Source organism: Phoxinus phoxinus, assembly GCF_949152265.1.
Source record: "Phoxinus phoxinus genome assembly, chromosome: 1".
NCBI classification, from domain to species: domain Eukaryota; kingdom Metazoa; phylum Chordata; class Actinopteri; order Cypriniformes; family Leuciscidae; genus Phoxinus; species Phoxinus phoxinus.
The window spans coordinates 37,836,805-37,850,796 of record NC_136876.1 but is presented as its reverse complement, the minus strand read 5'-3'; the positions used below and the strand labels follow the sequence as shown (position 1 = coordinate 37,850,796).

General features: G+C 39.7%; 2 protein-coding genes across 2 annotated transcripts; one reads left to right on the top strand and one right to left on the bottom strand.

Moving 5' to 3' along the window:
* Nucleotides 1-5,369: 5,369 nt before the first annotated feature.
* Nucleotides 5,370-6,244, bottom strand: hbba2 (hemoglobin, beta adult 2). Its single transcript, XM_079610703.1, has 3 exons — nt 6,021-6,244; nt 5,690-5,912; nt 5,370-5,592 (listed from the first exon to the last, which is right to left on the bottom strand). Exons 1-3 carry the CDS (start codon nt 6,110-6,112, stop codon nt 5,464-5,466), a joined length of 444 nt encoding a protein of 147 aa, XP_079466829.1. The 5' UTR covers nt 6,113-6,244; the 3' UTR covers nt 5,370-5,463.
* Nucleotides 6,245-7,342: 1,098 nt separating this feature from the next.
* hbaa2 (hemoglobin, alpha adult 2) lies at nt 7,343-8,258 on the top strand. The gene is made up of 3 exons (XM_079610762.1): nt 7,343-7,548; nt 7,650-7,857; nt 8,053-8,258. Exons 1-3 carry the CDS (start codon nt 7,454-7,456, stop codon nt 8,179-8,181), a joined length of 432 nt encoding a protein of 143 aa, XP_079466888.1. The 5' UTR covers nt 7,343-7,453; the 3' UTR covers nt 8,182-8,258.
* The last annotated feature ends 5,734 nt before the right edge of the window (nt 8,259-13,992 follow it).

Genomic DNA, 13,992 nt, shown 5'->3' with positions numbered 1-13,992 from the left:
CTAACTTAACGTAGCTAACGTTACATGTCTGTGAAAGGCACCGGGGTCGGGAACCTTTTTGACCAAAGAGACATTTTTTCATTTTTGGATAATGCATTTTTCCAAAAGAGCCACAGTAAAAAAAAAAAAACGGTCCATAGACAACTATAAACAAACAAATATTCAGCAAACAATAAATAAGTTGCAATATGGAATTAATTGTGCATGGCTTTCACTGTGAGGTTGAGTTACCAAGTGATGAGCATAAATCCTCTTTTGTGTGCGTGTGTGTGTTAGAGAGAGAGTGAATGCACACAGTATTTACATCTGCTGTGTTTACGTGAATACTCGACTTGGCATTTTGAAATATTTCTGTGTTTATTTGGCCGTTTAGGCGTGCAACCGAAAACAAAGGCTACTGTGCTTGCTTGTCCGTGTTGCGGTCGGAGCGCGCGCGCAGCGTCCTGTCAGTAGAGTTCAGTTCTCTTTCGCGACTTATCGCGCTTTTAATATTTATTTTCACTATAAAGCACATCCTGTTCTCTTTCTCATTAATTCATGTTTTGTTATTAATAACTTTAAACAGAATCGTCAACTGAAATCTGCGCGGATTATTACGACACATTTATAGGACATAAAGGGTCTCTGAGGCAAAAGTGAAAGTACCAGCGGTCAGCGGGTGAAATGTCTCTTTGCGCAGTAAAAGTACCCGTTTCAATAAAATTATTTATTAAAATTTATAAAGCCTACTTTTACATTTTCGCCGCTGTTCTAGAATGTTTTTAACCAGCTTGAATCCCAGTGCAGGAGCTGTAACGTTAGGTTACCAGAAACATAAGTGGTTAGCTGATTGCTGTGGTGACTCGTGACACTCGCGAACAGCACTGAACACGCACTTTTGCCGGTACAACTTTAATATTAATATTATCATAAACTTTTCATTAACTTCAGTAGGCTGTACTAGGCTACAACAAGGGAATTGTAATTGGTTGCTTTTTCTGCAGAGAGCCGATCTCTGTTGATGTGTCTTAATTGTTTCATCGATGGTTTGGTAACGTTAAAGGGTGAGAGACCTTGCGAGCCACATGATTTTTGCAGATCAGATCTTCTTCTTCTATAACAGAATGTCTTATCAGTATATAGACAACAACAGAACACTTTTTGGGCATGATTTGCCGAAGGATTTGCGCTCGTTTGTCTTCCGCTTCATGTTGCTTAATGGCAGGCGCTCGTTTGTTTTACCCTTCGCCGCGTTGCTATGCGCGCGCAGTGCATTATGGGAGTAAAAGTCCCGGATGTCCGACCTCGAGAATATTGCGATGGTCCGCCGATTAGAACAGGAAAATGCTCCACAGTGCTCTGGAATCTAACTGCTGCTAAGCAACGAAACTAGGAGTACGACCGGTTTAAGATGGCCGCCGTATTTCTCGGTGCCCAGCGGCCAATAGGGCATCTAGTCTCTATATAATATCTATGGTTCCGCGTATGTCTGCATGCATGCATAAATAAATAAATAACCTTAGGTTTAGTTTAAAAAAAAATCCCTGATACATTTTAAATGCCTTTCAGCTCTAACTATTTTTTGTATTATTATTTTGTATTATTCTTTTTTGTATTATTTATGCATGCTGTATCTGTTTTACTTGTTCTAATCTACTGTGTTTCTTTGATTGCTTGTGAAGCACTTTGGTCAACCTCGGTTGTGTTTAAATGTGCTATATAAATAAATGATTGATTGATTGATTGATAAATTATATTGTTTTACATTTGTAATTATGCAATCCATAATATGAATCCATATAGGCTACAAATACTGACATAATACACAAGTAGCCTACTTATGCTGTTTGAATTATTCATATCGGTTACTTAAAAAGTAGCCTAAATAGCCTACTATTGTCCATGAAGAGTTGCCCCAAAACGTTTTTTCTTCTTCTAAAGCTGACTGAGTCAGGATATCCTACACATATGTTGTATGCTCCCTACTCCCTGGATAGTTCACCCTAAAATGAAAATGAAGTCATAATTTGATCACACTGGTGTTCATATTATGACGTATGCCCTCTTTTTTCTTTTTTGAACCCCAAAATTAGAATTTTTGTTTAAAAAATGCTTGCTCTTGTCTATATAATGACAGTGAATATCGAGCATTAAGCTTTTAAAATAAGACGCAACAATATCACAGAATGATCCCTGTGATGTGATTTTAATGATTATTGCAGTAAGCTCCACTCGCCACTAGGAGGTGCTACGGGCTTGGGTATTGTTGTTGTTAGATACCGGTTGTTAAAAAAAAAATTTGTAAACACCGCGCGCTGGTGACGCCTGCTGGTCAAACGATATAAAATTACTTGTCAAATAAATTAAACATAATGAAACATTAATTTGAGTTAAAATTGTTTTATTAGCATCTAAAGATTGAAGTGATGCATTATGCATATCTAAATTCGCGCCTTCGGTATCTTAGAAATAAAAGAAAACAAAAAAAGATGCCGCAGCCCGCAGCCAATGAGCCGCCGGCCGGCGGGGGCTGGCTCATATATCATAATACACTGGCTGCTTTTGGCTGCGGCATCTGTTTTTGTTTATTTTTTTGTAAGATAAAAAGAAACTCAACCTCCACGGACAGTTTTTAATGTTTTATCATACAAGTTCTATTCAAGATTTTGTATAAGTATAATTTTCGGGACAATTAGGGCCGGATTCGGGATTCGGGACAACAGCTCAGATTTCGGGACTGTCCCGAATTTTTCGGGACATCTGGTCACCCTAATATATATATTAGGGATGTCAAAAGATTAATCGTGATTAATCGCATCCAAAATAAAAGTTTATGTTTACATAATATATGTGTGTGTACTGTGTATAATTATTTTTATATATAAAAAAAACACACAATCATGTATATATTTAAGAAAAATAGGTTATATTTATACATAATATAAATTATATAAATGTATATACAGTATATAAATGCAAATATTTCTTAAATATATACATGAATATGTGTGTATTTATACATAACAATTTTTAAAAAACTATGTATGTAAGAAATGTATTTCAATTAATCATAAAATGGCCCTGATATGTCAGTAGACATTAACAAATCATGTTCATTTCAAATACTTATATCACTGACAACATTAGTCCGGCCAGGATATTGTCATTTAAAAGTGAAGTTGCAGCCCTCAACTGATGTAGATGTTGTCCTGTTGTGTTTTGGCCTGATGCGCCACCCTCCACCTATCTACCAATCACGAAGTCAGTAGTGTTTCGGCATCCGGGTTGCCAGCTCTGCTCTAGTCTTGCCATTGGAAGCTCCTTGTAGCAGCCTACGTTCCTGCTGGATCCTGCAGCCTATCTGGCAACCTCGAGTCAGGGGGGAGGGGGAGGGGATACACCGCTCTACAGTCATTTTAAAGTGATTGCCGTACAGTTTTGGCCACAATCTTACATACGGTTCCTTTAAGTTTTAAAAGTCTGTTGCCTCAAGGCAACATTATACCTCAACGGACAAATTGAAACATTTGACATTTTCACTTTGAAAAAATAAATATCTTTATTGAAAACATAAATGTATTTAACCAGTGACTTGAACAACATGTATCCAGTTTTTAATGTATTATAAATTTCATATTTAATAAAACGTAACCGTTCATATCCAGCTGTTGCTCTCAGGCAACATTGTATCATAGTGGAACACAAGTATTACCAAACCATCAAGTTATATTCATCCTCATCTCCATCTTTGCTCTCACCCTCTCCCTGCAGTATTCACTATGTCACTATGACCCCATCTTCCTCATCACTGTAATACACTTCATCCTCACCCTCACCTCTAATTACAGGGGGAAGACTCCAGACCCTGCAACAGTGAGCCAGCATTAGCAGAGGAGCTGAACAGCTTCTTTGCCAGGTTTGACAGGGACAACAAAAGAACAGTGATGCCAGCCCTGTCACATGAGGGAAGCACAGCACTGGTAACAACACATGAGGTGAGATGCACCTTACGCACCATCAACCCTCGCAAAGCAGCAGGACCAGACGGTGAGCCGGGACGTCTTCTGAGGGACTGTGCCGATCAGCTGACTGAGGTCTGAGCTGACTGGATCTCTCCCTGTCCTCTGTAATAGTACCAGCCTGTTTTATCAACCATCATCCCAATTCCCAAACAGTCTGTGATCACTTGCCACAACGACTATGACAGTGGCACTCACCCCCAGCTAAATGCTGAGAGAGACTGATCCTCTCACACATTAGGAACTTTACACTGCAAACATGGACCAGCTGCAGTTTGCTTACAAGGAAAACAGATCGACAGATGATGCGATATCTGGGGGTACAAATCACAGAGGTGCTCAACTGGACCACTCACATCTCCACAGTGGTGGGAAAAGCCCAGCAGCGCCTATGTTACCTGAGGACACTCAAAAGATCCGGTCTACCCCAGAAACTGCATGCTGGTGAACTTCTATGTCATGTCCTTTTAAACACTTGATGATATATAATATAAAGTTCCTGAAAATACTTCTTTACTTACCAATGAAGGTGACTATTTTTTTGTGGGTGATTAACTGGATGCAAATAAGTGAAAAATTCACTTTTCATAGGGGAAAATATGGAGCCATGTGATCTGTGCATTTGTGCTGAAGCAAGACACAAAATGGACCCTTGTGGGTAATGTGACCAATTTTTTGCACTTTCATTGATTAGTATTTGAGTTCTTCTCCCTTGAGATAGGTTTGACCAATAAATGGGTGTCTCATTTTATTAAAAATAAACAAAAATTTATGTCTATGTTGCCTGGAGACAATACAGTACAGATGGCTAAAGTAATGTTCCTGATATTTCAAGATTCTGCAAGTGCAAGGCATCTTTAAAGATATGAATGCACAATGCAGAGTTTTGAACATCGGACAAGTTGTGTTACAAGTTATGACTGTTTTGAGTTGTGTCAACATTTTTGGAAAATTACATCATGGTTCTGAAACTGGTGCCAAAATGATTGTAAAATAATAAACAAGTAAAAAATACCAGAAAATACTGTAGGATAATGACAGAATTATGAGAGGGACTAATACATTCTATAGTTGCCAAACATCTCTCATGCCATAACCTGAGGCTACAAGAACTCTGAACCATAGGCCAATACTGTGCACATACCGTCTTGAAAGTCTTGCTTGTTGTGAGCAAATTAAGAGTATTTTGACCCCAAAAATAATATAAGGCCTACTCCATAACAATTGCAAGGTGAACAGCTATTCCTGGTAATGCTGAATATGATGGCAACAGTTTTGTTCATTTTGGAGAGAAATGTTGATACTCAAATACCTTATAATTGTGTTGCATGCTGAAGTAATTCACTTGAATAAAAAGACTCACAATCCAGCCCTTGTTTGATTCCTTTATTTATAGGCTATACTTTTTCAACGCTTTAATGCATCGAATCATCATTAAATTGAGGCAGAGATCTCGAGCAGGACTTCAGTAGTATCGGCTGCTGAGAGCGGACACAACTACAGACAGGAGCTTCTGCCAGGTGGCCTGAACTGCAGGGGTGAAAGCGGGTCCAAATGCGGTCGCAGCGACAATGGTGAGGCAATTGGCCAACAGCTGCGTGAGTCAAGAAAACGCGCATTTGTTAGGCAACAACAGTCTGTGGTATCCTTATTAATACGCTTATATTACATTTTTTAAATAAAACATTTACCTTGAAGTTGCCTGGATCGACGTTGAGTTTCTCGAAGTGCAGCAGGCTGAGTTGGGCGTAAGTGGCTTTGATGTTGTCCAAGTTCTTCACGGCTTTGTCCAACGCATTTAGCACAGTTTTACCATGTGCTGCCACTTTGGGATTGCCCTGGATTGCAGCTGCATTGGATAGGTCTCCAAAGGTCCCGAAATACCTCTGAGTCCAGGGATATACAATCAGCAATCTGTCATATGAAGGAATGGAAATATCTCTATAAATCCAAACTCTTTTCAAAATACATAATTAAATGAACGACGTGTTGTGTATAATGTTTGACAAGCTTTCGCATTACCTTGCCAGAGACTGGGGTCCGATTTCACCGACGTTGATTTTGCCCCAGACACTCGCAATAGTTTTGCGCTCGGAATCTGACCACTCCACCATTGTGATTATCTCTTTCCTTTTTTTTCAACAAGTGTGAATGCTGAACATAGATAGATAGATAGATGTGCGAGGAGTTTTTATTTATACTCTCACTCTCCGCCCCACACCAGGCGCCGAGACTGATTGGTGTGGTACCCATTCGTACTTGGATCCGATCCTAGTTAGTTAGGCTACATTTTGATCTGAAACTGCGAACTTAGATTGAACCCATTTGAACCCATTTCGTACATCTCAAAATAAATATGGATTCAATCATCAAAATCACGTTTGTCGTCTTGTGTTTATTTCTTGTGCGTAAGATCCAAAATCTAACCAAGGCTTTATGTTGTAATTTGTCTAATTACATACCCAGAAAATATTGAAAACAATAGCTGCTATAACATAATTATGCTTAAAAAAAACACCAGGCACATGAGTCACATTAACAAAGTGGATGGCGTATAGGGGAAAAGCTCAGGTAGGCTATGTAAATTATTAATATTAAATTAACGTTAAATTAAATAAAATTAACACATTCAACATCTAATGGAAGTTTTTAATTCGAACGAGTGCCAGCTCATGCTTTATCTGGACACTCAGACCCGTTCCTCCCATTTCAAAATGTTCTTAATTTGTTTAATCTTGATAACCGTGGATGTCCTGTTCTTTTTTTATTTGCCCCACCCTTTTAGGTGTCATTTGGTGTCCCCAAAAAACCCCGAAGCATCTCTCATACACTCTAAAACAAGTTTTACATATGACAGTATAACACATGTTATTACATTGCTTTAACTCGTCAAAATAATTGGAGCAATTTTCACGTTTTTTGTTATAGGTACAATATTCAACTAATTTTCTAAAAGTTTAATGTAATTTAACTTAAAATAATAACTTATACATCCAAGTTGATTGTAGCCTACTTAAAAAAATAAGGAAGCAACTGTTACATGGAAACACAGCAGACTGAATATAAAATGTTCAGATAAATCTGTTAATTTAGTAAAATAAAATAAAAAATAAAGCAGGGACAGTAACGTTTTTTTCCATTCAATATATTGTTTAGGATTCTGGTAATTTACATGGCTGTTTAGAGAGATGATGCAGATTAGGCTAATATAGCCTACATTTTCTTTTCTTTTTTCTCTCTCTTTCTCTATCATAAATGGATAAAGATATTCACTGTTTTTTGTTTTTTAATGAATGTTGAAATGAATTGACAAAATTCGTCTGCAATTGTTGGCTGAAGTCTGATAGGTGGAGCTGATGGGCTGTTGGGTGTGGCAGAACTGCGCATTATAAAAAAGACCCCTTATCCTTCAACTAAAACTTTTCTTGTACTACCGAAGTGGAAAGAATCGAGAAATGAGTCTGACAGCTAAGGATAAAGCCTTTGTCAAGGCCTTCTGGGGTAAAATCTCTGGTCAGGCCGACGCCATAGGACAAGAAGCTCTGGCAAGGTAAGAGATCTACATTTGAATTTATTTATTTTTTGACACCAAGTAAATCAATGTCAAAGAGTTTTGCCAAAGCAAATAACGGATTTTTCTCCTTCCCACAGAATGCTCATTGTCTACCCTCAGACTAAAATATATTTTTCTGACTGGTCTGATTTTTCTCTCGACTCTCCTCAAGTGAAGAAACACGGCAAAACTGTGATGTCAGCCATCACTGATGCTGTGGGCAAAATGGATGATCTAACTGGTGGATTGAGCACCTTGAGTGATCTCCATGCGACCAAGTTCCGCATTGACCCTGTAAACTTCAAGGTGAAATGATTTCTACAGTGTTTCAATCCTTTCACTTGAGTGTAGCCTACATTATTTAGGGTGTTAAAATAATCTGACACACAAATCATAAAGCACTCTTGAGTTTCATCAAAAGGAGACATTCAAGATGTGAAATAAAATGTGGATTATTAATTCATAGCGTATTAATTGTTCCTTTCTTGTTCTTTTTTTCAGATTCTGTCCCATAACATCCTCGTGACTCTTGCAGTTCATTTCCCCGTTGACTTCACCGCAGAAGTGCACGTGGCCGTGGACAAGTTTCTTGCGGCTGTGTCTGCAGCCATCGCTGATAAATACAGATAAAATCATCATTCAGGGGCTACCTCAAATAATGAAAAATAAAATATCAGACGCAATCAATAAAACCAACAACAATTAAAGCGTCTCTCATACGTGTATTTTTTTCCGGACGATAACCAAATATGGACAAACAGGTTACATTGCATGATTGATTGTCCTTTAACCCTTTCAGACACTTGGATAACTTAAGAACCTTTCATTGTGTTTTGGAGTTTAAAGCAGGATCTTTCCATTTTATGAATTTTATTATGGTTATTCTCATTTTAGCGCATTGAAAATATAAATATAATAAAATATATTATAAATAAGTCACTTCATAATTCCACCAATTGTCAACAGTATTGCTGTATTTTCTCATTAAAACAGCAACCAAAGACCGTCTAAAAAACGCGGGTTGAAATCGCTGGTTTTTCTGACGTCACAAACTACCTTGTAACCAATTGATCATCAACGAGTGGATCTCTGAGCTGGTGTGAGTCAGTGGAGACGGGGCTAATTTGCATATTACCACTGAGGCAAGGGTGTAAAGTTACATTCAAGCTATTTTAAGGCATGAATATTTTTTTTTAAATGTCATTTTGGTGATCAAAGATGAGTTTTAAGGGATACATTTTTTGACTACAGGGGGACTTTAAGTAAAAGCCTACAGAAAATGTTACTCAGTATGGCCTACTTAAAAAAACAACAACAACTATAAATTCTATAATATTATTTCAAAATAAAGTTTTCAGCAATAATAAAAACAAGAGGGAAAAGAGTATGGCCCTTAAACAGATACATGTGATGCAAAAGGCATACAAATATTTAAGAAAGAATGCAAGAACATGTTGAGTTAACAACTCCTAAACTCTGAAGCTCTAAATGTTTTACTGATATGAACTGTAGGCAGTTATCACAATGTGGTGAGGGCAGAGAAAGGACCCCGATCCAGAACACGGTGCTCAGGCTCACGTCATCGAGGGTGCTGGTGACAGCAATACACAAAAAGTTCTTAGCAAAAGAAAACACGTTTTGGCTCTCTTGAGCAAGGATGATGATTCTTGCCCTATCGTCCATGGTGGGCGGTCCGTTTTTCTGTCACGGTGTGGTGAGGGCAGAGGAAGACGAAGAGGCACAGAGCTCCAATTCAAACGTTTTACTACAATAGGCTAATACTATTCTAACAGGTACAGACAGGCAGGTAGGTAAGCAGGAACACACACACAGTCCAAATACAACTAACAACGGACGATGAACAAGGCAAAACACAGGGCTTAAATACATGGGGAAACAGATCAGGGAATCGACACACAGCTGACAAGACTAACGAGGTAACAGGTGAGACAGATTAACTAATAATGACACGTGACATGATGACCCCGAAGGCCGTGGCAGCGCCGGAGCGACCAAAGACCCAGGCAGAGCCAGAGGGAGCGAGGAGCCCAACCAAGCCCGAGGGACTGAGTGACGAGGCGAAGCCAGAGGAGGGTAGTCCCAGGACGAGGGCGGGTTGACAAGGGACCAAGGCGGAGTCGGAGGGATGAGGGAGCCTGGCAGAGCTGGTGGACTGAGGGTCCATGGTGGAGCTGAGGGTGGTTGTAGCCAAGGCTGCGTCGATGGCTCGACGGGCCGAGGTGGAGTCCAGGTTGCGGAGGTCGGAGGTGGAGACCGGGGATCCATCGACCCAGATTGAATAGGTGACGGGCAGACCTGCGGCGAATTCATCTCACTGGTAGATGGGCGGAGGCGGGAGAGGGAGGCTGGGTGGGAATTTGGAGACAGACTCACAGACAGAAGACTCAGGCTCGGCAGGAGTGACTTGAACAGTCTCTGGCTCGGCAAGCGTGACATGAAGAAACTCAGTATCGATATCAAAGTCAATTAAGTTTAACCCCTAAGGCTCGGTTGACATGACGTGAAGATTCTCAGGCTCGGTAGAAATGACGTGAAGAAGCTCAGGATCGATATCAAAGTCAATTAAGTTTAACCCCTCAGGCTCAATTGACATGACGTGAAGGTCAGGCTGGTCAGGCATGACGTGAAGATCAGGCAGGTTAGGCATGATGTGAATATCAGGCTGTTCAGGTGTGACATGAAGATCCTCTGGCTCTGGCTGTGCTCCGGATTGGGGCACGACGCTTTTCAGACACCGGATGTCGGTGTCCCACCAGTCCAGGGGTGCGTTTCCCGAAAGCATCGTTAGCCAACTATGGTCGCAAGTTCCGTCGTTATCAGCATAGTTCAACGATTTGGTGTTTCCCGAAACCATCGTTCCAACGAACGTTCGCAAACAGCATCGCAAACTTGTGTGGTTGGAACGACTGCTCTCGAGCTGTGGTTAGAAGCATAGTTTCTAGTTTACATGAGATGTAGACTGAATAAATCCTTATCTTTAGCAAAATAAGCAAGCTGACATTCAGTACAACCCGTGTTATTTATTTAGAATACATACAAATGTAATTTACGTCTTTTAGTTTGTCAAGAGATTTAAAACACCGTTTTTGAAGACTGCGCATGTGCGAACGTGCTCAACTATGTAAGAACGAGCCAAATATTGAGTCTGGTAATAAAGCAAAATAACTGAGAAAAATTAGAAATGGTCTTCAGATGCCATGTCTGTAACTTATATGACAAAATCTAGCGTTAATTCGATCTCAAACAGATTAATTAAAATAATTTATTAGTCCACCACGTGCGAGACGTCATAAACCAGCGTGGTTGAACGATACTTTGCGACATATGGTTTCGGGAAACAGTCGTGACGAGCTAGTTGATTTCTCCAACGATGCATCATACTATGGTAGTTAAGCAGTGAGCTATATAGTTGTACGGGAAACGCACCCCAGACCGGTGGTGTCTGGGAGGTCGATGTGCTGGTTGAATGTGACCCCGATCCGGAACAAGGTGCTCAGGCTCACGTCATCGAGGGTGCTGGTGACAGCAATATACAAAAAAGTTAATAACAAAAGAAAACACGTTTTGGCTCTTTTGAGCAAGGATGATGATTCTTGCCCTATCATCCATGGTGGCCGGTCCGTTGTTCTGTCACGGTGTGGTGAGGGCATAGGAAGACGAAGAGGCAGGCAGGCAGGCAGGCAGGCAGGCAGGCAGGCAGGCAGGCAGGCTTATGAGTGAGATAGAATTAAAACAATGACTTCTAAAATCACTTTTTGTCTCTATTCAGCCTCTGTCTGCAACAACAACAACAAAATAAAAATCCTCAGAAAAAATATTAATATATTATTTAATTTGATCAATAAATCGTGTAATTATTTAGATTAAAATTTAATTGATTGACAGACCTAATTTGTTACTCAATATATAATTATAATATGATAGAATATTCACATAGAACATCACTAAACATGATTTACATAGTTAGCCAACGATGGTCGCAAGTTCTGTCAGTATCAGCATAGTTCAACGAGTCGGTGCTTCCCGAAACCTGCTGATTTTTTTTTTTTTTTGTAGCCGGGTCATTCTTCATTTGTGGTGGGAAGTGGTGTCCCTCTACTTTACAACAGTTGAAATAAATACCAATAAATTATAAAATGTTAGCATTTTTGTATTCTGTAGGATAAACACAATTTGTGCACTATTAATAGTTACATTTTGTTTTAAAATACATATTTAATTGAGTTTGAGAGATGAACAAAATATGCATGTTCCCGCCATACATCAGAGAGATATCATGGAATGTAATTGCAACAATATAATTTTTTTTTAGCACAAATAAAGTGGTTATATTGTGAATATAGATTGTATTTAAAGGGTTAGTTCTCCCATTTAAGACATGAAGTTGCATGCAATCCTTACCAGCACTATAGTGCATACACACTGACCCACTCTGTGGTCACCTCCCTGGTCAGAGTTCTGGCCGCTGGAAGTTTTTTCAAGAAAGTAGTCCAGGGGTGTAGCCTGGGAAAACCCAGACCACTTCCGGCAAATTTAGATTTGCTCTGCAAGTGGGTCTGGCAAAGAGCCCATTGAAACCCATTTCCAATCCGCCGAAATCGCGGCACCAATCAGAAACGTTTTACACGATGACGACAGAGCAGAGACGGTGACGCAGATTTTGTACATTACAGACATGGATGCCGCCGTGGAACATCACAACATCACTCGTTCGAATCAGCTATCGCGTCTGTTTCAAGCGATTTAAAATGGTCATTTTCGTTAACACAAACAGAGAATTGCTGAGAGTCTCGAGATGTTTCTCCGTCGCTCTGCATACGTCATGTCATTCATCGCTCTGATTGGTTTTAGATCTTTCCGACGTCCGTTGGTGACGCCCCTGTGAAAATGAATTGTCTATGGAGCTTTGCCAGACCCTTACTCAGTTACAACTGAGAGGGTCTGGGTTTTCCCAGGCTACCAGGGGTGCGTTTCCCGAAAGCATCGTTAGCCAACTATGGTCGCAAGTTCCATCATTATCAGCATAGTTCAACGATTTGGTGTTTCCCGAAACCATCGTTCCAACGAACGTTCGCAAACAGCATCCCAAACTTGTGTGGTTGGAACGACAGCTCTCGAGCTGTGGTTAGAAGCATAGTTTCTAGTTTACATGAGATATAGACTGAATAAATCCTTATCTTTAGCAAAATAAGCAAGCTGACATTCAGTACAACCCGTGTTATTTATTTAGAATACATACAAATGTAATTTACGTCTTTTAGTTTGTCAAGAGATTTAAAACACCGTTTTTGAAGACTGCGCATGTGCGAACGTGCTCTACAATGTAAGAACGAGCCAAATATTGAGTCTGGTAATAAAGCAAAATAACTGAGAAAAATTAGAAATGGTCTTCAGATGACATGTCTGTAACTTATATGACAAAATCTAGCAAAATCTGCGTTTCCCGTACAACTAATATAGCTCACTGCTTAACTACCATAGTATGATGCATCGTTGGAGAAATCAACTAGCTAGTCACGAGTGTTTCCCGAAACCGAATGTCGTAAAGTATCGTTCAACCACGCTGGTTTATGACGTCTCGCACGTGGTGGACTAATAAATTATTTTAATTAATCTGTTTGAGATCGAATTAACGCTAGATTTTGTCATATAAGTTACAGACATGGCATCTGAAGACCATTTCTAATTTTTCTCAGTTATTTTGCTTTATTACCAGACTCAATATTTGGCTCGTTCTTACATAGTAGAGCGCGTTCGCACATGCGCAGTCTTCAAAAACGGTGTTTTAAATCTCTTGACAAACTAAAAGACGTAAATTACATTTGTATGTATTCTAAATAAATAACACGGGTTGTACTGAATGTCAGCTTGCTTATTTAGCTAAAGATAAGGATTTATTCAGTCTACATCTCATGTAAACTAGAAACTATGCTTCTAACCACAGCTCGAGAGCAGTCGTTCCAACCACACAAGTTTGCGATGCTGTTTGCGAACGTTCGTTGGAACGATGGTTTCGGGAAACACCAAATCGTTGAACTATGCTGATAACGGCGGAACTTGCGATCATAGTTGGCTAACGATGCTTTCGGGAAACGCACCCCTGGGGTGCGTTTCCCGTACAACTATATAGCTCACTGCTTAACTACCATAGTACGATGCATCGTTGGAGAAATCAACTAGCTAGTCACGAGTGTTTCCCGAAACCGAATGTCGTAAAGTATCGTTCAACCACGTTGGTTTATGACGTCTCGCACGTGGTGGACTAATAACTTTTTTTAATTAATCTGTTTGAGATCGAATTAACGCTAGATTTCGTCATATAAGTTACATACATGGCATCTGAAGACCATTTCAAATTTTTATCAGTTACTTTGCTTTATTACCAGACTCAATATTTGGCTCGTTCTTACATAGTTGAGC